The sequence below is a fragment of the Sciurus vulgaris genome (genome assembly GCF_902686455.1).
Source record: "Sciurus vulgaris genome assembly, chromosome: 3".
NCBI classification, from domain to species: domain Eukaryota; kingdom Metazoa; phylum Chordata; class Mammalia; order Rodentia; family Sciuridae; genus Sciurus; species Sciurus vulgaris.
The window spans coordinates 106,778,867-106,803,555 of NC_136463.1; the positions used below are offsets into that span (position 1 = coordinate 106,778,867).

The 24,689-nt window shown below is 36.0% G+C and overlaps 1 protein-coding gene across 29 annotated transcripts in view; it reads right to left on the reverse strand.

Moving 5' to 3' along the window:
- NEB (nebulin) overlaps positions 1–24,689 on the reverse strand; it is a 200,464-nt gene that overhangs the window by 123,613 nt on the left and 52,162 nt on the right. For all 29 annotated transcript variants that reach the window (XM_079134469.1, XM_079134460.1, XM_079134459.1 and 26 more), the window contains 18 exons: positions 23,297–23,404; positions 21,881–22,192; positions 21,263–21,469; positions 20,727–20,831; positions 20,469–20,576; positions 18,738–19,049; positions 17,398–17,604; positions 14,378–14,482; positions 13,284–13,391; positions 11,802–12,113; positions 11,477–11,683; positions 10,524–10,628; positions 9,450–9,557; positions 6,413–6,724; positions 6,015–6,218; positions 2,303–2,407; positions 1,052–1,159; positions 398–709 (listed from right to left, as the gene is read on the reverse strand). In XM_079134469.1, coding sequence (XP_078990595.1) covers positions 398–709; positions 1,052–1,159; positions 2,303–2,407; positions 6,015–6,218; positions 6,413–6,724; positions 9,450–9,557; positions 10,524–10,628; positions 11,477–11,683; positions 11,802–12,113; positions 13,284–13,391; positions 14,378–14,482; positions 17,398–17,604; positions 18,738–19,049; positions 20,469–20,576; positions 20,727–20,831; positions 21,263–21,469; positions 21,881–22,192; positions 23,297–23,404 — 3,345 coding nt within the window. The remainder of the gene's footprint in view (positions 1–397; positions 710–1,051; positions 1,160–2,302; positions 2,408–6,014; positions 6,219–6,412; positions 6,725–9,449; positions 9,558–10,523; positions 10,629–11,476; positions 11,684–11,801; positions 12,114–13,283; positions 13,392–14,377; positions 14,483–17,397; positions 17,605–18,737; positions 19,050–20,468; positions 20,577–20,726; positions 20,832–21,262; positions 21,470–21,880; positions 22,193–23,296; positions 23,405–24,689) is intronic.

Consider the following 24,689-nt stretch of genomic DNA (forward strand, 5'->3'; position numbering starts at 1 on the left):
ATACCTAAAGAAATAAAAGTTTATAGTATATAAGATTACATATGAGTACATATATATGTATATTATTTCAATGAACTGTGAAATTTCAAAATTTTGGTATGAATTTTCAATTAACAAAATATTCAGATCAGAAAATATTTTAGAAAATATGTAACAGAAACATGCGTTCATTGCCTAGATCAGCAATCTAGAGGCTTCCATCAAAGCAATGACTCTGCTGGTCTTTCTTTGTGGAATAATGATGCCGCCAGATGTTTGGTGACTGGATAGAGCTGGACATTAGTCCAGGGAAGTAGAACTTATTGTGTAACCTCAACTCCCATCACCTTAGGGGAATTTTGACACTGAGAAAAGCAGATACAATATTTAATTGATCAAAGAGAAACTTTAGACTCACATCACTCTGGAGGTCATAGGCCTGCCGAGCGTGGATGACATCACTCTGGTCAGGCAGGCACGTCCACTGGTGCAGGTAGTTCTTGTAGTCCACGTCACTCACTAAGGTCTGGCACTTCTTGGCCAGCACCACCCCCAGCATGTCCACTGGGCTGCTGAACTTGGTCTTCCACTTCTCAAAGTCCTTCTTGTACTCCCTGTCACTCTGGATTTTGGCCACGTGCATGGACCACATCATCTTGGGGTCATCCTCAATGTTCCGGGCTCCAATGTGGTGGCCCAGCTGTTTGCGGTAACCATCTTTGTACTTGTACTGAGGGGAAAAAATATATCTCACTTCTTTCAAAATTAACTTATGTTGCCATTTTTGTGGAAAATTACAAAGCACATTAACTCTTAATCTTGTACTAATCCTGGAGAGTCACAGATTGTGGTTTTTTGATAGGAAAGATTAAAGGCTAAATTCAGTTACAATTTCATACATAATAAGTATATCCTTGATCTTATCCTTCATCCTACACTGCATGTCTGGGACTATTTCACTGTTTTAATTTGTTATCCCACAGAAGATTTTGTTCTACTTAAAATTACATTGAGAATGCTTTGAAGTGATGAATTGCAATTCAATCAACATCAACAGGGGATAAGGTCTTACTTCACTGGCAATTTCTCGGGATGCTTTTGCTGCTTTGATTGGTATGGCATCAACAGGAAGATCGTAGCCTTTTTTCTTCAGCTCCTCATAACCCATTCGGTAGAGTTTCTATCGAGAGAAGAAGGTCACTCGACAAAACCGTTCTCCATAAACAACTGCAGCATAATAAATCCAATGTGCTAAATATTTTAAGAGTCCATGAGAATAGTATCTGTGCTCTGGACTACTCAAATGTAATTGGAAATCATGGTCAGGGATTGCTAATGATCTTATTTTAAACTTTAAAGCTCTTCAATTGCCTAGATGCATAAAATTAAATGTCAACTCTTCCCAAATACTTATGAGAATGTAGAAGCAAATTGATAAAAAAATGAAATGAAAGATCACTTAGGTACTGTTTTCCAATTAACATTGAGTGTTTTACAAAGAGCTGCTTTTAGAAAAGAGCAACACCTTTCCATCTTACTCCTTTAGTGGGGAAAATCATGTATAAGGGGCTCTTACTTCTGCTTCCAAGTGGCTAATGCACTGTGAATGACTGCCTCATAATATAGGGCCATCCAAAGAAAGATCAACATCTGAAGGTAAGATACAGACTCCTTCAAAATTTTTCAAAGCTAAAATTTTTAAAGAGCTTAACTATTAATTTTTTACAACTTATGTATAATCATTTGTTTCTTCATATTTGTGACATAATTGAATAATTGAGAATTATGTTAGTCCTTGTGATATTATTATTCTAACATTTACCTTTGAAGTCATTCTACTGGGGCTTAAAATCTGTTCTTAAAATATTTAATTTTTACAACCTATAAATTTAGGAGATTATGTTGGCAACAAAAAATGAAATTATCCTGCATGAATTTCATACATTCACTCAATCAAACTTTCATTGAACATCTACTATGTGTCAGGCATGGTGCTAGGAGAGCACCCAAGACCCAGTAGGAATTGTCTCTGCCTGTAAAAAACACCTTCCCCACACAGGGAAGAGATAAACCATTATATTAAGATGAGATGTGTAATAGTGGAACATAAATCACAGAGAGAGCAGTCTTCCAAGTCTGCTTGTGATGGGGAGTACCAAAATCTTGAGGTTCAATCTAAAAGCTTTAAATAAGGGATCTGAGTCACATGTAGTTTGTTAATTAAAATGATTCAGGGATTCAAAAGAACTTCCAAACAACTTCAATGACACAGAAGCAATTAAAATGAGCTTTCTGAAAATGCATGCTGAATTTGGAAACTTACATCGCTTGTATTGATTAAGTTTGCCTTAGCCAGTAAAATGTCAGGTGTATCAGGCATGATGTGAATTTGAGTCTTGTCCTTGTCCCAAGCTTCTCTATAAAGTCTCTAAAATGAGAAATAAGAATTTTTTATTAGTTTTATTAGATCAGTGTATGATATAGGTGGCTTCTACCTTAAGCATCACTAAACATTACATTTACGTTACACATTATAATTGACGACATGGAAGATAATATAAGCATCTGGAACACAATCGTCTTCCAAAATGTATAGTAAGGACTACCCTTTCAAAGTTACAGATAATTCTGCCCATAAGAAATTAGTCCAGGGCTGGGGATATAGCTCAGTTGGTAGAGTGATTGCCTTGGAAGCACAAGGCCCTGGGTTCAATCCCCAGCAAGGAAAAAAAAAAAAAAAAAAAAAAAAATCAGTCCAGGTAATTAGAACATTTGCCAACTTTATCAAAAGAAAGCAGAGTTTTCCATTTTGGGGGTTGTAAAGTCTCCCTTAGTGTTTAATTGGGAGACAACCCTGGCCTTCTCAAAAGACAACTTATTCAAAGTGTGCCTAGAAATTAGGAAGTCTCATTTCTTATGTGGCTGTGAGAAATAGAAAGTCTGGTAGTCCATTTTCAGCCTTAATTGGATCCAATCATAGCCATTTTAATTATAGCCCTTCCCTTTTGCCCACCCTAATTTTAAAATTAGCCAGTTGTGTAAATTGTACACAAGTCCCCCAAACAGGGTGAAGGGTACACTGCATTAGCGGACTGCCCACCCAGGCATACTTGCTAGCCAGGTTCTGCAGCATGCCCTCTGTCACAAGTGAATGCCTTGCCTACCTACTTTCGAACACGTGTTTGTTACCTTGTAGCACCTCAGAATTTCTAATAGGCTTACTATTTATATTAATATTATTTTGGAGGATCAGAACCCCCAAAGAGATTATATTTGGGAATTTATTAAAATCTCTTTGATGTCCAAAAGCTATCCTTAGGTTTGTCTTCAATAGGAAACAAGGAGACCCAAACAAAAATCTCACTTATCTAAACCAGGTTATTTACATAATGCTTGAAATATCCCAGAAGATACTTCTGAATTACAAAGAGGAAAATAGTAACTTGAGAGTGATCAGTTAAAGCGATCACAGAGGAACAAATTGATATAATGCACTTTCTGATGTGATATACTCAGGTCACGATGTATAATATCCTGAAAAGACAGAATCTGAATCTAATCATGAGGACACCAGGAAACACAACTGCAGGAGATTCTACAAAATAACTGGCCTGTACTTTTCAAAAATGTCAAGGACTTGGAAGACAAAGAAAAAGTGAGAAAACAGTCAGAATAAAGGAGACTAAAGACATGGTAAGAAAATGCAGCATATGATCTTGGATTGGATCCTGGACCAGGGAAAAATTTTTTTTTCTTTTGCTATAAATGACATTAGTAACAAAATTGAACAAATACTGCAAACTGATAATTATCAACATTAATTTCATGATTTTGATCATTCTAGTGTAAGTTATGTGAGCTGTCCTTATTTTCAGGAGATTCACACTCAAGTATTTCAGGGTGATGTGGCATCATAAAGTAATTTACTTTGGCATATAGATATATTCAGGAGAGAGGAAAAAAGGAGGGACGAATAGAGGGAAAGAGAATACAAATGTGTTAAAACATTTATTTTTGTGAAATGTAGGTAAAAAATACATAATTTATACTAGTTTTCAACTTTTATGTATGCCTATGTTTATTCCAATATAAGATTTTTAAAAATTTCATGGATTCCTTGGACTTGTCAATTTCCCTTTGAGATGTTTTGTGTAAGATGAGCGGGGTTGGCGCTTTTCTTTTTAAACATGTATACTACAGCTCATGTAACCCAAATAAGCTGACTAAGACCTTCAGGACCCAAACAAATCTAAGCTCATTAATTTTCATTATTTATCCCAGCTCTGTGCCAACCTTTCCAATCAAGAACATCAATTTCTCAACCTTATTACTATTGGTGTCTAATACTGGACATTTCTTGGTTATAGAGGGCTCTCTTGTGCACTGTGGTATTTTTAGCCGCATGCCTAATTTCTATCCACTAGAGGACAGTAGCATGCCACCCCCAAGTTGTGACAAAAATATTTGTAGATTTCAAATGCCTTCTGTGAGACAAAACTGTCTTGTTAATGACCACTAAATGAGACCATTGCTTCAACGGCATGTGCCATTTTCATTCCATGGAACACAGAAAAAAATGCTTAATGTTGATTAGGCTGGCAGATTTATCAGACTATGTAAAAGAAGAGGCAGCAGGTGCAAGGAGCCTGGTCTGAGTTCTGCTCCAGAGACCTTACCACATCGATATTTCTGCATCCCTGTACCTAGGGCTCATTGCTGGGGATGTATCCATCAACTTTATGATTCAGAGTTTTCCTCTTGCTCATTTTATTAGTCAGAGCTCCCTCTCAAGAAACTAGGATTCCAAAAGAGGAAAATATTTTTGCATAAATTTGTGCCTTAGCCAATTGATTGTATTCAAACTGCCATCATAAAATAAAAAGAAGAAAAGAATACTTAGACATTCGTAATGAAATTGATAAATCAGTATTTACTATAACTTTTAGAAAACAAAATTGCAAAAATTCTGAGGGGTTGCTTAGGAAGAGAGGAACTAAAACTTACTGATGCTTACTATAAGCTGATTATGAGTTTACATGTTACTTAAAACTCATAATTTATATGATTAACATAAAATATATAGATATTAAATATAGTATATATATTTATAGTATATATATCTAGACCCTCTCAGGGGTCTAATTATATTTCTTTTTTTTTAACCATACTCAGGATTGAACCACTGAGCTATACCCCCAACTCCTTTTTACTTTTATTTAAACTTTCTTACCAGGCCCAGAATCTCAGTATACATAATTCAATCTACTGTGACATTCAGGATTAGGCTTTTAGTTGAGTACTACTTAACCTTTCCCTTTTCTGCATAAAAATTATTCCAAACTGCTTTCATTTATTTTATTCAATAAATGCTTACTGAGCACCTATTATATGCCAGGCACTGATGTCAGTACTAGAGAAGAAAATAAGTTGAAGATGGAATACACAATTACATCCTATGCTATAGAATTATTGATTTATATTGATTTAGTGGACCTAAATGTATCAATCATTTGGCAGAAAAATACAATCTTCATAACATTTCCACTGTCTTAGTAAGGTATTTAGAACCTCTTGCCTTCATATACTCTTCCCAACAACAACAGAATCCTAGGTCTTTAAAGTACTCAAGTTTCAAAGAAAAAAGTATATTCAATAATTTCTGAATACATCTGGTTAAATAAGGAAGTTTTAAGTGACTAAAATTGACACCAGACTTTTTTATATTATTCAGTGTAAGGTAGTTGATAATTCAAATAAAGTGAACCAATATAAAACATCTTGCTGTATTATATGATGCAATTCTTTCTTAATCTATTCATTTACTTATTTTAGTTTTGCTTGTTTGTTTTTGAGACAGGGTCCTGTTAAGTTGCCCAGGCTGACATCCTGAATCAAGCCTTCCTAGTGAGTCGCTAGGATTATAGGCGCACAACATCGCACTCAGATTTCTCTCATTTATTAAGTGAAAGTTACTGAGAGACTGCCAAATGGCAGCCACTGTAATCTATTTGATAAATTTCTAAAGAATTACTCACATCACTCCTATTTTTGGCATTTGTTTTTGCCAGAACTATGTCCATGGCATCAGGAATGCTGGTGAACTTGTTTGTGTCTGGAGGCTGGCGATATTTCTTCTCACTGATGATTTCTGAAGCCCGTTTGTTCTTTTCTGCTTCCAAAGAACCAAGGGGACTCCATCCTATGCCTTTCAGCCACTCGAGGTCAGATTTATATACATTCTGTGGAAGTACAAAGCAAGCCATCAAAACTCATCCTCTTGTACCTATTCCCTAAGTGATTCTATGCACCACGAATAGATGCACTTTAGCTTGTCAATAACAATTCCTCTTTCTAGTTTCTTTTTTATGGCTAAATGGCTACTAATATGAAATATGAAGTAATTCATAAACTATTGAATTTAACAGACACCGACCTCACTTTGTAGTTCATATGCTCTTTTAGCTTGAATGACGTCATTCTGATCAGGCAGGCATGTCCACTGATGTAAGTAGTTCTTGTAGTCTATATCACTAACCAAGGCCTGACATTTCTTGGCTAACACCACTCCCAGCATGTCCACTGGGCTGGTGTACCTGGTTTTCCATTTTTCAAAGTCTTTCTTGTATTCTCGTTCACTCTGCATTTTGGCTACATTCATTGATAACACGAGCTTTGGGTCATCTTGCAAACTCCGGAAGCCAATATGGTGTCCAAGTTGTTTCCGATAACCTTGTTTGTATTTAAACTGAAATCAGAGGAAACACAGTTCTTTTATTAACACAAAGACCAAACTATACTAAATTATCTTTGTTTTTTTATTTGATCTAAAAAACTGAAATAAGAAAAAAGATGTTCATGCTAACTTAGTAAGAAATGTTTTTCTTAAACTTTAACGTAAAAAAAGTTTTTTAGTTGTCGATGGACATTTATTTTATTTATTTACATGTGATGCTGAGAATCAAACCCAGTGCCTCACACATGCTAGGCTAGTGCTCTGCCACTGAGCCACACCCCAGCCCCAGAAATATTGTCTTACTTAAGTAAATTTTAAGTGGAGGCTACCAAAGAAACTTAATGTAGTTGAGTATCAAGTAAGTTTATCATGAGAAATTAATTCCAACCAGAGGTAGAAATCCTTGGATATACAAGACATGGTATATGCTGACTTTCCAGATAGCATTTAATCAAGCCCTTGTAGAGTCTTATGGGAAGGATGATCTCATGGGAAAAAAAATACAGGCTGAATGGCAGAAAACTTAGGGAAATAAATGACTTGGTCAACAGACTTAAAAGTATAGATTAATTTATATAGCAGGATTTTTAGATATTTGTCATATCGTTATGTCATACTACCTTGTCCTATTTGGGATCTATGTCTTGCATGCAAGGGTGGCTAAAAACATCTAAAACATCTAAGTATATTAAATTAGAAAGAAAATTAAAAAAAAATCAAAAAAAAAAAAAAAGAAAGAAAGAAAGAAAGAAAGAAAATTCAACAAGACTTCAATATATTGCCAAATTGGTAAAAATGAACTATGCAAATTTAAGAGAGTAAAAGTAAAATCCAGCATTTAGATTCTTCGGGGAAAATTACCTTAGCAATGGATGACAATAACAACAATGAAAATGAATGTAATAAAGTTTATTTGATATTAGGTGCTAAACATATATTATTACTCATAGAAGTAGGTTCTGCTTTCTCATGATAACCAGCTTCATGGTTATGCATATTAAAACTACTCAGGACTTTGATCCGTTTGTAGTCTCATATGGATAATCTGACAAAATTGCTCATGAAAAACTAGGACCCTGGGCTGGGGAGATAGCTCAGTCGGTAGAGTGCTCGCCTCCCAAGCACAAGGCCCTGGGTTCAATCCCCAGCACCGTAAAAAAAAAAAAAGAAAGAAAAAGAAAAAACTACGGCCATAAATTCTATATGGAGAACAGATAAATGCATATCAGAATTTCACTTACTCTGGCCTGATCTCTTGTAGCAACAGAACACTAAGTTTTGAAATGCTCTATTTTAAGAGAATTTTTTTTAAAAAACAGGGTAAACAGACTGTTGAACCTGCAGAAAAGGTCTGATGCTGAGTGGGAAGACTGGGTTAAATAACCTTTATGTATTTTCTAATTCTAAATTCTGTTATTTTAATTTGTTAAATTATATACTTAAAAGAGCACTAATTTTCTGAAATTTTATAGATACAACAATCATTTGAAACTGAAAGGAAATATAATCTCTACAATGGTGGGAAAGTCCACTTTAGTTAATTTAATTTTAGAGGAAGATTTCAAAAGTTTCTAATTAATAGGTTTGAAAGAAAAAAGTTACGTACTGTCAAATGTTGGGTTGTTCAGCAATTACTGATGCTATTTCTTCAATTCCTAAACTATTTTTAGCGTATAACAATAAATGAAAATGAATTTACTTTCTGGGGAAAATGCAAGCATCATTATTGCTTTAGGTTCATTATTACATCGATTCTAATGAGGTATTGGCCCACAAGCCAGAGAGTAGAAATAATACCTTATCAAATTAATTTTCTAGCATTTCTGGAGTGCCACAATTGGATTAGGTAGAATTTCCCCTTAAGTTCTTAGAATTTGTCAGATTCTGTCTTTAGAGCTTCTCTCTCCCCTTTGTACTTCAACCTGTATATTCGACCAGATCATTCTTTTGTTTTAACGATTAAGAGGCTGTATTTCTCTATGAAATTTTGGTAATTTATTCTCTATCACCAATATCCTATGAATTTTTCCCATTAATTTTTGGTATTAGCAAAGGTAAATGGTTATAGGTAGATTATCTAAGTATAACATGTAAAATTTTTTAACCATGTTTAGTTTATTTGCCAGATACACTACACTTTCTAGTAATTAGAAGCTACCTTTTGGAACACAAGGATCCTTGTTCTCTGAACTTCGGACCAGACATCCAGCAGAAAGTGGAGTTAAGTCCTCTGATCCTTCAATCTAAATTTCTGAGCCTTTCTGGATTTTTCTGTGCCCTAAGCTAATTAATTATAATTATGTAAATGAAAGGATAGGCTAAATAAAAATAATTGACAGCTAATTTTAAACTATCTGCATATAAAATCTATCAACATAGTGTTGTTGAGGCTGATTTATTATTACCTAGGAGTTTGCATTTGTCTAAAATAAACAAGTAGAAAACAGGAAAATTAATTTCAGGCACAGTAGGAAAACTGAAATCTGGTTCCTTGGTGTACCCCGAGACACGGCATGTTAGTGCAATGGTCTGACAGGTGCTCTGGCTGACTTGACAGAAGCCCCTGTTCCTGTTTGAATAGTGAGAAAGAAGAGTGGATTCTGGGTGACCAAAGAGGGAGGACATGATGGAGGGAACAATGTTACATTTTGAAAAGTAAAGTCCATCTACAAAAATAGTTACCAACATTAAGTCATTCAGATAAAAATACCCTCAAACAAATCAAAATAGAACCTACATCACTAGCAATGTCCCTTGAAGCTTTGGCCAGCTGTACAGAAATTGCATCAACCGGGAGATCATAGCCTTTCTTCAAAGCTTCTTCCCATCCAAGTTTATAGAGTTTCTGAAAATTGAAGAAATTCTTTAGTATTATTCCTTCTTTATTAAAAATTTCAACAGATTATTAAGCAAAAATAGAGAGTGGTTATCAGATTCTAACATCATCTACTCTATCTCTAAAGATATGAATAAAACCCAAACAGGCAGTTTAAAACAAATAGAAAAAGTACTGATGCGGCGTCATGTGACCTGGCTTGATTTTCATTTTGGCTCTGAGAATCCTTAGTGGTATATTTGAACAATAATATGGTCATATCAAGCATATAAGGTTCCTTTCTTCCTGCTGCTAACTAGAGTCTAGGCTCACTGTTTTAAATACCAATATTGAGAGAATTAATAACTAAAAGATAATCAGATCACAAAATTTTAATTACCTATGTGATAAAGTAAGAGATGTGATATCTCTTAAAAGTTGCAATGAACGAATTAACCTGTGTGAGTGTTAAAATTGAATAGTTACAAAAATAACAGTTATCCAGTACTTTCTATGTACCAGGTACTATGCTGAGAGCCTTCTATAGGATTTCTCATTTGGTTTGCAAAGACATCCAACGTCATAGGCACTTTTATGATTTTTATAATTTTATTCCTAATTTTAGGAGTAGTAGAACTGAGGTTTAGACAGGTAGGTGATTTGCTCAATATCAAGTAATTCATAAATGCCAAAGCCAAAACTCTCATGTCTTTTTGATGTGATTTTTTTTTGTTTCAACAATTCCTTATTGATTTCCTTATTTGTACCACACACAATATGCACAAAGATAAACAAAATAGATACAGTATCTGCCTCTATGCGGCATAGGGTCAGAGCTGAAGCACTTGCCCTTAACATATCTTGTAACTTCCCTAGGCTAAAAAGCTTGAGAGTCACTCACTTCTATGGCTTCAGCATTTATATCAGTTATTTACTAGTATGTAATTTATAAGCTTAATAAGATAAAACATAATTACAATATTTATGTACTTTTACCTGACTATATAATGTTTGATTCTGCTTGGCTTGTAAAATATCTGGTGTATCAGGCATCACATGGATCTTGGTCTTATCTTTATTCCAATCAATGGTGTACAAATGCTGGGAAGAGAGGAAAAAGACATATGAAATCTGAATAAACTGGGACAAACAGAAAAGAAAATAAATATACAGATTATATACAGATTATTTGAACATGCTTACTTAGAACAAGTAAAGAACAACTAAAGTAAAATATGATTCAGAAGAGATATTAAAAACACAGATTTTAATTTTGAGGCAGGGTATTGAGGACTGACCCCAAGGGAGCTGTACCACTGAGTTACATTCCAGCCCTTTCTATTTTTTATTTTGAGACAGGGTCTTGCTAAGTTGCTTAGAGACTCGCTAAATTGCTGAGGCTGGCCTCAAACCTGCAATCCTCCTGCCTCAGCTTCCCAAGTCACTGGGATTACAGGTGTGCACCACTGCACCTGGCTTTTACAAACTCAGAAAAATAGTATTTTCGATCATTTCCACTATCTACAATGGATTGAAAGTACTTTAAAAAAAATAATTAGGGCTGGGGTTGTGACTCAGTCTTAGAGCACTTGCCTGGAATGTGTCAGGTACTAGGTTTGATCCTTAGTACCACATAGAAATAAAATAAAGGTATTGTGTCCATCTACAACTAAAAATATATATATTTTTAAAAACATATAAGTAGTTTCCCCAACTAATATGTATAACTATAGTGCTCTAATAAAAAAGTATAAGTAATTTCTAACCCCATTGGAAGGGCAAGGGAAGAAAATATGAGATGGGTTTTAGAAAACGGAACGGGCAATGCTCCAGAACTACTTGGCACCTCCTAAATGCGGTGACCTGAGTTAACTTTCCCAAACAGGAACCAGAGCCAGTTAGCCTTCCCTCATGTGGGTGCTATGCAGCAGGGCAACTGTTCTCTCTACCTTGTTCATGGTGTGTGCATTCTGCTTGGCAAGCACCATGTCCATGGAATCAGTCAGCTTCTTAAACTGGAAGGTGCTAGGGTGCTGACGGTATTTCTGGTCACTGGCATACTCAGTTGCTTTCTTGGCCTTCTCCACTTCCAGGGAACCGGCTGGACTCCAGCCAAGCCCTTTGTACCATTCATTGTAGTCCTGCTTATATTCATTCTGTAAAGAGAAGAGGCAAACTCTGCTTTACCTTAATGACTTAGACACAAAAGTATGGCATTTAAGATTGTGATCTTCCTGCCCATCGAGGAATCCAACCGTGGCCCAGGTGGCTTACATCACTCTGGATGCGATTCATGTTCCTGGTCAGCTCGATGTTCATTGCATCTGGAAGGAGGATGTACTTGTGGATCAGATGCTTGTAGTTAGTGTTGGTGATGTTGGCTTGGGCATCCTTGGCAGCTGTGACACTGAGCATGTCGGCAGGGGTGTGGTAGCTGGTCTTTGTCTTCTCATAGTTTTTCTTATACTCTCGATCAGATTGCATCTTTGCTACTTGCATGGAATGGACTAATTTGGGGTCATCTTCAAGACTGCGGAAACCGACCATTTTTCCCTTCTGCTTTTCATAATTGTACTTGTATTTATACTATGAAGAAAATATGAATGTGTATAAAGAGCAATTCCGTAGACTAAAAATCATTCCAATATCAATATTCTGTATATCATTTAAAATGATACTTATAGAGAACCCTACAGTTCACAAAACACATTTTTAAACATTTTCTATATAACTCAATTCTCAAAACTATAGCTGGTAAGGTAGATAGCAAAGTTCTTATTACTGTCCCCATTTCATAGATGATTATAAGCTCAAACTAAAGAGGTGAGTGAGTTGTTGAGGTAGCTAAGGATTAGAGCTCAGATTTGGTGATGCTGCATCACACTGACTTATACACACACAGGGTTGTTATAAGAATAAGAAAGAATTCAGCAAATAAGAGAAAAACACAATGGTCTAAGCAGTTTAATACTGCCCTGGGAAACCAGTCATCCAGTCATTTGCTGATAAGAATAGATTCAGTTATGAATTACACAGTATAATTTTAGAGTACCTTTATATTTTTAGAGTTCCACTTCTTTTGGCTCTCTAAACTAGCCTACCCAGGAAGAAATGTTACTATTTACCACCCTAAATTCTAGAGAGGGGAGATGGTAATACACAGAAAGAACTGTGTTTCATGAAGGAGATGTATTGACAGTGCTTGCTGATATACCAGCTTTCTGGGGATTCAGGAGTCTTAATTCATAGTGTTTACTAATTTCTGGGGTGTAAACATTCCCAAGACAACTGATGTCAAGCTGCCAATGGTTTTAGCAACTGATTTGCAAAATTTCTGATTATTTAAAAAATAGGGTGTCATGAGATCAAATGATCTGCTCCCCAGCATGACTGCATGGGAGATAACCTGTCAACAACCAATCATCCTAAGAAGCAGAAGGCAAGAACAACACAAGCCTTTACCGAGAAAACTTGGTGAAGGGCTTTGGTTTCTACAAGTCATTGACTTACTAACAGATTTCAAAGTTTACCTAGATCTCCTGAGGCAGGGATCCAAGATCTATGAGAGTCATAACACAGCATTCTGTCTTTCAGAAGGGCCAGATAAAACACGTGAACAAGGCTAAGAGGCACACACAGAACACAGTGAAGCCACTGTTGGCAGGCACGACTTTGTTTCTTATTTTACCCACTAGGTAGTTCCAGAATGCAGCCCTTATATTTTGGTTGCCTGGAAGCCCCAGCACAGAGACTTACATCACTTGCAATATCCCGTGAAGCCTTTGCAGCTTTGATAGGAATTGCATCCGATCGGAGATCATAGCCTTTCTTTCTAGACTCTTCCAAGGAAAGTTTGTAGAGTTTCTGTAATAGGCAAAGACAATAGGTTTTTGTTTGTTTGTTTGTTTGTTTTTCTAAATAGGAAAGCCTGGATTTATTCTAGAAGAGTGAACTAGCTCTGTGGCAGCCTTTTAATCTGGGGCAGAAGGCTCTGTTGCTGGTTCAATGGTTGAATATTCTCATGAGTAACGTAGCTGTGTTTGAAAAAAATAATTACAAGTCCAAACATATCCTCAAGAACCCACCAGAAAAAAGTAAAAGGCCCTGGTCTCTATCAGGTTGTAAATATACAGAAAAGATATAAAATCCAACAGTTTCTTATTGATGTATTTTATCTGATGAGTTAAAGGAAAACTACAAAACATCAAAAGAAATGTGCATCATCATACATCAAAAGAAAACTTCACTGTTTTATAATTGACACTTTTATTTATACAATCATGTGGATTCTATAATTTTTAAAAAGTCAGCAATTCCAAATCTGTGGAATGTAACCAAAGGAAAAAAGATGGTAGGATTAGAGGATTTCCTTGCAATTATGGTTAGGATGAGAAGGAAATGAAATAAAACATCAAGGCAGTTTCTAACAAGTGTTCCACATTCCTTAAAGAGCTTGCCCCAATTTCTTCAAAATGTCCATCTTCTATTTTCATTTAACCCTTCTTTTGGACTTCATGGTGGAGGCGGCTTTCTAAAAATGAAGGCCTGGGACTTTTACTTTCTTTTCCCCACAAGTCATCTCTTCCTTCCAAGTCCCTTAGTAAATGAGTGCCTGCTCCAAAACAAATTTCAGTTACCCTTTAAATTCTTAACTGCTTATCCCAATTCCCATTGATGGGTCTACTCCATCTTTTAGCAGAGCAAGATTAGAAATGGAAGGACTCTTGTTGGTAGATTTCCACTACTGTTTTTTAAACATTCACTCACATAATTGAAAGAGTTCCTAATTAATTTGTTTTTACTCGTTCAAACAGGTTGGAAGGAAAGATGACAACAGGAATTACACTTACATCACTCATATTAATTGCATTGGCCTTTGCCAATACAATCTGGGGGATATCAGGCATAATGTGCACTTTGGTCTTGTCAGCTTCCCATGCTTGTTTGTAGAGGTGCTAGAAAGAAAAGTACAAGATAGTATCTTAAAAGGAGTTCACTTAGCACACAAATATCACTGTACAGTATATTATATATCTATATTTTATGTTTTTTTTAAACAAAAATTTTTAATGAAAAAGGGGTTTATTAAAAATATATTGTGGAGAAGATATAACACAAAATGTGGAAGTATCCTAAATCCTTACAGCCCAGGGATAGCATTTCCCTCCTAAAGTTTTCTCTGTATAATACAACTTGCAGTCCTTTCAAAATATAAGTCAAGTCATATAACACACAATGTTCCACAGCTTGTTTTTTTATATAATATACATTAGATGTCTTGGAACCTTTTGAAAGTAATTGACTTTATTCATTTAAGAAGCTGCATAGCATCCTATTAGGTAGTATAATTCAATTGATTTAGCCCATTCTTCATTGATGGTTATTTAATTTGTGGTTTCCAGTCTTTTTCTATCACAAGCAACAATGCCATGATATTCTGGAAAAGCACAACACACTCAATCAGAGAAGGACTTGTTGCTTAGCTTTTGGCAAGACACCCTCTGGCTGTCGGCTCCTTCAGGGTTTGCTGCCTTACCCAAGAGCATGCCTTTCCCAGATGGCCACATCCAATTACTCATCCAAGGGCCATACAAAGGCATGTTCATTTCAGGCCACTGCAGTGCCACTTCTAACAAGAGACACCTGAGAGCCAGTCAGGGCACCAGCCAAGGCTTTCTTGGGCTTACATTACAGTTCAACTTCTCTCTCCGCCCACTTCTCCCTCCCACAGGTACTGATCCCTAAAAAATGCCCCATTCCCTCAATTCCATCTCAACCTCTCCTTTCAGAAGCCCTAACTTGCAAAAACCATTATTATATACATGTATTATGTGTATTTTTTCACAATATAAGGATTTATATAGGATAATGAACATCTTCATTTACATTTTAACAATTTTTGATTAAATTTTTACATTAATATAAAACCTCTTTCTGAAACGGTATATAACACAACTTTTTAATATTTATAAAGCTAGTAAGTTAAAAATACTCTTTAAGTTGGGCTTAATTAAAACAAAATAACTCTCCAAACTAGGAAGCTTTTTCTACAGAGGGACAGATGGTCAATATTTTCGGCTTTATGGGACATAAGATTTCAACTTTGGTATTACAGTGCAAATGCAGCCACATATAGACCACATATAGATGAATTGCTGTGTGTGATAAAACTTGATTACATCTGGGTATGAGGCTGAGTTGGGAGGATCACTTGAGCCACTTTGATACCAGCCTGGGCAACATAGCAAACCCATCTCAAAAACAAAAAAACCTTACGTACAAAAGCAACAGTTTTAAAACCTGTTTTAGATCAGAGTACCCAGTGGAATGTTCTGCAAAATGAAAATGTTCTGCACAGTCCAATATAGTAGCCTCAAACCAGATAAAGGTTTTGAGTGCTTGAGTACATGGCTAATGTGAATAAGAATTATTATCATTTAATTAATTTAAATATAAGTCATTACATACAGCTAGTGGTTATAGGATTAGACAGTGCTATTCTAGTGGAGAGAGTAATGGCTAGTTCTAGTCTATTCTAGTTTAAACCCAGCCACTGACTTCCTGTGTCTTCATTAGAAGGTCCTTGTCTCTCTGGGCTACACTTTCCTTAACTCTGCAATGAGAAGATTCAATCTGATAACCACCAAGACTTCCCTCATGTCAGCATTTGTCATTTCTCTGATTCTCATTTTGGCATCCTTATCCTGAATGTTCATTCTAACACTGAAAAAAATGAAAGTATCTAATATTTTTTAAGATGTACCTTCATGATAGTTTAGAATCTAAATTTTGAAAAGGAGCACTGAGGTTTATGCCTCATTTAGGCAGGTCCCTTTCAAGGAGGTTGGTTGTCTTGAAAAATCTGTCTCCTGAAGAGATGCCAGAGGATCTACCCCAAGGTTGGGTGTGTATAACACAGCTGTATTTCTAGTACAACCAGAATCATTATTTTCTCCAATGGTTTACTGTTAAGGTCCGAACACTTTTTCCTTTCTTTTGATAATCAAAAGCATTTCTAATTGTGATCCACACAATAAAACCAATGCTGCTCTAATTATTTTATTAATTTTATCTTCAAACATAGATGTCTAAAGTTGATATGCTTGTTGGTTTTGATACCACCTTATAGCAAATAAGTATAAAAATAAAGTAAATTTTTCTAAAAGCTATTTTATACAGTTGTTTGTTTTAATAAATGATATAGGAAATAGTGGTATAGAAAACTTACTGCCATGATTGCCCAGACAAGGACCTAATTTTTTTTTTTTTTTTTTTTTTTGATATTGGGGATGGTATTCAGGGGTACTCTACCACTGAGTTACATCCTCAGCCTTTGTAAAATTTTATTTTGAGATGGCATCTCTCTAAGTTGCTGAGGTTGGCCTTGAACTTGCGGTCCCCCTGCCTCAGCCTCCCAAGTATCTGGGACTGGCACCTGCACCCACACACCTGACTCAGGAGGTTCTGGCTCTCAGTGATAATCTAGGAGTTTTCTTTGATCCCATCAAAGCAGCCAGGAAGCACAGCTGCAAACCGCAGCTGTTACCAGGTGCCCTGCTGGTTCAGTGCCATGAAATTCTACTCAACCTCACCTTAGACAAAAGGGACTCATTTTCAAGATGTGTATTAAAAAAAAAAAAAAAAAAAAAAATTTCTATTTGGTTTTTTACGTCAATGTGAAAACATTTGGGGGCCACTAAATTATTTGGAATAATTTCTATTTTCTTTTTTTATCTTCAAGACCCTTTTTCAAAATAAAGTAAACCTCAAGGAGGATCCTTATTAACTGTGTTAGCAAAAACTATAGATTAAATATAAGATATACCTAGATTTCTCTTTGATGCATATGAAACACTGTGTTATTACTTACTTCATTCATAATTTTTGCATTATTCTGGGCCAAAACCATGTTCATCGAGTCCATCAATGTGGAATACTTCAAAGTGTCTGGGTGCTGGCGGTACTTCTTTTCACTAATAATCTCCATGGCTCTCTTGTTTTTCTCAGCTTCCAGGGAGCCCAGAGGGAGCCATCCAATGCCCTTCATGAAGTCAGCATAGTCAGCTTTATACTGATTCTGCCCGAGAGGAAAAAAAATTCAATGATGATAAGAAATCAGAACTTCCCAAGAACAATGAGTGTGTGTTTAATATTCCATAACTTCCACTTCAGTTTTTAACCAACAGTGTATTGAACCTTGACAATTTTTATCCCTTTTTATCTTTGTTTGTATCTCCTTGCATGAGAAATTAAAAGTAAACAGAAATATCTTTGTGATTTCTCTTGACTTTCATGAAGAAAGAGTACTCAGAAATACCAGATGAATTAATAGGCCAAGTGACTATTTTCTCCCTGACAAAGTGACTATGTGACCGCCCTTACCAAGACTTCCAAGTTCCTTTGGTTAGTAGGTGACTTTTGGAGGCCCCATTTCTCTCTTCATAAGTCTTAGATCATCTGTAACTGGTCCAATTCCCTCAGACAAGCCAGAACCCTCACTGGTTCTTGATGCAAATTGTGTTCTTTTTCCCCTAACAACTGTACCATAATTGTTCTCATTCAGGCACTGATGTACCTCCCTGGCAATTAATAGCTCAGGTTTGCATCCTCAAAGAGAAATGTAGGCTTGGATTGATGCTGTCTGCTTTGGGTTGGTAATTTAAATTCATTTCTTCCAACCACCAAATAACCTCTTCAGCCAAATTCCTGACTCTGAACCCTCTCTGCCTTCCCTATACTCATTCCAAAAGCAGCTTCTGTCATCGCCTCCTCAATATATCATCAGTAAGATAAGCAACTGCAAAGATAGAAGTAATGGAACAAAAGCAAACTGGGAGTGAGAAGCTGGATTTATCACATTATCTGATTTCTTGCTTTCCTTTTTATTCCCCTATCAGGAGCCTTTAATGCATTTGATTCCCTTTGGTAGACTTCTTTTCCTTTAATACTTTCTTCCTGAAACCAAATCTTATTTGCTCTTGCTGAATTCACTATCCAACAATGTTCACAGCAACAATAGTAGAAAATAGGATGTTTCTAGAGTTAATCTCCATTTTTAAAAAAATAAATAGATTTAATCTAAGGTAACAAATAAAACACTTCATCAAGAATTTGCACATGAATTTCAGGATTTGAAAATGTCATCACTGATGGTCACTGGTAATTATTATCTAGGGTAAATGCTCTGTGAATGTCATGGCTTTCACATACATCACTCTGAATCTGCATCATATTCTTGGCCAATTCAAAGCTCATGGCATCTGGAAGCATGTTGTAGGTATGGATCACATTCCTGTAGTTGGCATTTGTGGCCACTTCCTGAGACTTCTTGGCGGCCACCACACTGAGCATGTCTACTGGGGTGTGGAAGGATGTCTTGGATTTCTCATAGCCCTTCTTGTATTCTCGGTCTGACTGCATCTTGGCCACCTGCATGAAGTGCACCAACTTGGGGTCGTCTTCCAGGCTCCGGAAGCCAATGTGCTTCCCTTTGGCTTGTTCATAGGCTTGCTTGTATTTGTACTGTGGACAAAAAAGAAAGCATGACAATGAAAATGATGAAGGAAGGAGACCAAAGTATCATTCACAAGTCACAAGCTGTAGGTAAAGGTCAGCCATAAAGAAGAATAATATTATGGCATTTGCAGATAAATGGATGGAATTGGAGAAATCATGCTAAGTGAAACAAGCCAACCCCAAAGAACCAAAGGCTGAATGTTTTCCCTGATAAGTGGATGATGATATATAATGGGGTTGGGGCGGGGAGGTGAGAGAAGAATGGAGAAACTTTAGATTACTTAGAGGGAAATGAGAGGGAGGGGGTATGAAAAATGGTGAAATGAGACAGACATCATTAATTTATGTACATGTATGATTATGATTATATGAATGGTGTGAATCTACATTGTGCACAACCATAGAAATGAAAAGATGTACCCTATTTGTGTGACTGCATCAAAATGCAGTCTGTAAAAAATAAAAAAAATAAAAAAATAAAAAGAATTTTAGAGCTCCCCTAAAGTTAGTCAGGGAGTTAAAAGATTTTGTGCTTTGAATTTCATCTTAGACTTGAGTCCATGGAAAGAAAATAACCTCAGAGTTAATGAAAGAAATGCAAAAATAAGTTGGCTTAGGGTGATTAAGAAAGCAGCTCTTCCTGCCAGATGTCCAAGCACAGAAAGGTTGCAGGCATGAAACTTTGTGCTGCATCTTTTAAGTTCCAGAGAGCCTGGCCATGGGTCTCCCGAGTAAAATGTGTAGACTGCATCTTTATATTTGCTTAGAGTTGTCTGTAAATGATTTGAAAACTTTAAAAATTTTTTTTTAAAAATAAGACCCGGCCACTTTGTAACTTAAAGAATGAATGAATAATTACAGAGTGCTTACACTTGGTTGGGGAAGGGAAGTGTTACGGTTTAGATATGAGGTGTCCCCCAAAAGCTCATGTATGAGACAATTTAAGAACTTTCAGAGGTGAAATGAGTAGATTATAAGAGTTGTAACCTAATCAGTGGATTAATCTACTGATTTGGATTAACTGGATGGTAACTATTGGCAGGTAGGGTGTGGCTGGAGGAGGTAAATCACTGGGGATTTATATTTTGCCCCTGATACATAGAGCACTCTGCTTCCTGTTGCCATGACCTGAGCTGAGCTGCTTTCCTCCATTAGGACCTTCCACCATGATGTTTTGCCTCACCTTGGCCCAGAGCTGTGGGATTGGCTCTCCATGGAAGAAGATCTCTGAAACCATAAGCCAAAATAAACTTTCCTCCTCTAATTGTTCTTGTTAGGTCTTTGGTCACAGGTGGGAACATGTGTTACTTGGGTTGGTGTGCCCATAAAATCTAAACAGAGTTGCCCACAGCTCCTGAACACCCACAGGGGTGGCTCATTTCTCTCTTTCACTGGACCCTCAGCAGGCCCAGAGGAAACACTTACATCACTGGCAATGTCTCTAGAAGCTTTTGCAGCCCTAATTGAGATGGCATCAGGCCTCAGATCATATCCTTTCTTCTTTTCTTCTTCCCAGCCAGCTTTATACAGTTTCTAAACAATGAAACAGAAAAATAACAGCATGTTGCTTGGGTTACAATGGAGATCCTGATTCCAAAGTGGCTGGCAGGTAAGAGTCACAGACATTCCATTAGAATTAGCTCCCTCCCACCCTTTCCCCCATTTTTTCGTTGCTCTACTTACATCACTCATGGTGATTTGGTTTACTCTTGAGAGCAAAATGTCTGGAGTATCAGGCATGACATGAATGGTGGTCTTGTCTTTGTTCCATTTTTCAGTGTAGAGCCTCTACAACAAGAAGGTCAGTGCATGATTTTATAGCAGGAGAAGCTTGTAATCATGCTAGCAAGAGAGTACATCTCCATGGTAGAAGGGGTTAAATCTGATATCTGATATGGATGAAATAGCAAGACAACTAAAGAAAATGGATATGCAATAAAAAATATAATCATCAAACCTTCTACTGGAGCAGTAAATGCCATCCTGCCCCCACTTCAGAACTCTATGAACCTCTTTAGTTCTATTGCATCCATACATGGTGTCAAGAGATGGCCTGAAGTCAGTAAGAAAGCTCTCTAGTCATGATGAAAGCTATGGAGTCCCCTGTCAGCACCATCTGGACCACCAGAAAGGTAAAGATGCTGAAACAGCTTACAGGGGCACAGTCAGCGGCAGGAGCTCCTGAGGGCTCCCTGGTTGGGCCAGCAGGTGGGTCTTACCTTATCCATAGTCAGTTTGTTGCTTTTGTTCAGGGCCTGTTCCATTGTGTCCATGGAATATGTGAACTTCAGCTTCTCAGGGTGCTGCCGATACTTCTTCTCACTAAGAATATCTCCAGCTCTCTTTGCTTTCTCTACCTCCAGGGAGTCTATGGGGACCCAGCCAATTCCTTTCATCCAATTAGTGAAGTCAGATTTGTATAGATTCTTTTCAACAAGAAAGAAAATTTTTATTTCAGAAGAGTCAGGGCTTGCAATTCTTTGTCTATGTGACTTATTCATTATCAGGATAAAAGGTGAGGGAGGAGTGGAGGGGAGGGAGAATGCCTGATTTTAACTCCCTATGGTCTTTCGGGGTAAAAAAAATTTTTTTTTTTCCACAAAACACATCATATGTTGGGCTAAACGTCTAAAGTGAGAAAAAGTATTATTTTTATATATTAGATATGTTGTTAAAACAACAAAGCTACATTTAGTTCAAATAGAACTTCAAGTTCTGCAGGAGGTCCCTGGGGAACAGTGAGCTCAGCCAAGCATAGCAGCATGGAGTGTGTGACTTTCCTTCTTCCCTCCCATCTCTAGAAATGGGCGTTGGCTCTGCAGTCAGCTGGTACTTACGTCACTCTGGATCTGCATGGCATTCCTGGAGTGCTCCACGTTCAAGGCATCAGGCAGGAGAGTGTAGTTGTGGAAGGGTTGCCTGTAGTTGGCGTTGGTAGCCACCTCCTGGGATTTCTTTGCAGCTGTGACACTGAACATATCCAAAGGTGTGTGGTACCTGGTCTTGCTGGCTTCATAACCCTTCTTGTACTCACGATCTGACTGTATTTTGGCCACATTCATGTAGTGAACCAGTTTAGGATCATCTTGAAGACTGAGAAATCCAATTTGCTTGCCTTTAGCTTTCTCATAGGCCTCCTTATACTTGCACTGTTTGAAAGAGAACAGAAAGACGTTTGATAGAGTAGATGTCTGATAGAAACAGAATCTATGTAACAAACCAAAGCCAAATTCAATTTGAATCTAGGTAACATCTTAGTTTTTCTTTAAGGTGTTATTTAATTTTTAAAATTTTTTAATTTACAGACTGTATTTTGATTCATTGTACACAAATGGGGCACATCATTTCATTTCTATGGTTGTGCACAATGTAGATTCATACCATTCATGTAATCATATATGTACATAGGGTAATGTCTGTCTCATTCCACCATTTTTCATACCCCTCTCCCAGAAGAACAGAAGAACTTTTTAAAGTATTTTTAAAGAACTAGTAAAATATTTCTAGTGGATGGTTTTGGCACCTGTTCAGGGATAATTAAGAATAGAATACTTTGTTGTTTGTATTCAGATTGTTCACAGATAGATTCTCTAAATATGCTTAAAGTTTCCTCAAAAGTTTATTAAATGCTTGATGTGTATTTTTTTATCTTGTTTCTATTCATTTCCATTACCTTAAAGTAGTTGCATAATCATGAGTAAATTTCTGCAAAGCTCTAATAGAAATTATTCAATTTGAATTTTTATTCTATTGAGGCATTTAATGAATTCATTGAGAAAATATAATCATTTGTAAAAGAGTTATTAATTAATATATTATTGTTTAATTTATAATTCTTCCTGATTTTTATTTCACTTTGTTTTTTTTCTTTGTGGATATTAAGAAATTAAAACAGCATATTCTTTTAAAATTCTTGGAATTTTTTTCAATTTAGTGATACTTTGGTAGGTGAGGAATTTTTTCTGGGAAAGACTCAAATTAAAAGGGGTTCTTATGTTCATAATATACTAATGGAAGCTTCAACTTTTTCACATTGTGAAAAAAATTTTTTTTCTCTGTAACAGTTATGTTGGATTTTTTAAGATATCTTATGGGAAGCAATGTAAAAGACATATCATTGACACTTAGGTTATTAGGAAATATTTTTATATTATAATTTCTTTGCTTCCTTACATAGTTCATAGTTTCATCTGCAGTGTACAGATTTTTAAAATATACAGAGAGAGAGAGAACTATTTTCAAATTAGACTTACATCACTCGCAATATTCCGTGAACTCTTTGCAGCAACAATGGGAATAGCATCTGGTCTCAAATCATAGCCCTTAGCAAGGGTTTTCTTCCAGTCTGCTTTATAATGAGCCTTCAAAAATAGGAAAGATTATTTATTATTTGATATTATAAAAAGAGGAATGAAAGAGGATGCCAAAAATATTTCTTATAAAACATGTCATAACATCTCTTTCTATGAAGAGAATTCAATTAGGCTATTCATTCATGTTTTACATACATATTATATTCTTTTTTAAAATGTAAGTAAACTGTACATGCTATACTCTCAACTGACTAAAAAGTATACATGTTTGGGTAACAAAGGAACAAAACAATAATTCCTTTAATGTAGCATAACCAAAAAATTTCATTTAGTTTTTCATGATTCCTTGTATTTTCCATAATAATAATAAGTGTGTAATACTTTAGGTAAAGTTTTCATAATAAAGCACTTTAAACTTATAGAAAAGCATGGACGTTAAAATTTAAAAATTCAGACATAATACTAGCCAGCTTTTACTGGTCTTCATGCTTAAAAATTACTTGTAAAATTAGGAAAAATTTTTCAAATGAACCAAAACTAGAAATTTATATTTGGAGACAAACCAAACAAACCAGAACCTAAAAATGGTAGGAATAATGACTAAGCCAACTTCTAAAGAAATAAACAGTTTTATCTGGGTTTGATTGTATTTTTACATCAGAATTTTCCAACATTCTTTTTCTAAAAAGGAAAGCCAGGCACAGTGGTGCACACCTATAATCCCAGCTACTTGAGAGATTGAGATAGGAGAATTATAATTTAGTGAAACCTTGTCTCAATATAAAATTTTAAAAAGGGCTGAGGATGTAGTGCAGTGGTCTAGTGCTTGCCTGGCATGCATTAGGCCATGGGTTCAATTCCTAGTACCATAAAAAATACATGAAAAAGAAAACAATTCATATAGTGAATTTAAACATCATCACCAATTATGTGTCTAGACTACCCAAGAGTCAGGCTAGTTATATTAAAAAAAAAAAAATTCTGAAGAAAAAATTGAACTCTTGGAAGTTTCAACAAATAATTGAAAACAAAACTTATACTAAGAAATATTTACCATTACTATTGACTATGAACTTCTATATTTTACAATCTTGTCTCATTTTGTTCCTTTTTTTTTTCCCCCCCAAAATGGGTCACTGGTTCCTAGACTGATTTTACCACCCACCAATGAGTCACAGTCTATAGTTTTATGGTGGCTTTAGTCTCATGTTGATTGATAAGGTTTCCACTTGGGGACCCAGTTTGCTCCTCTTGAACTACTTGGTGCAAAAATTACCCAGAACAGGAAGGAGAAGCCCATGTAAGCGATATTAAACTGGCGCCAGTCCAAATA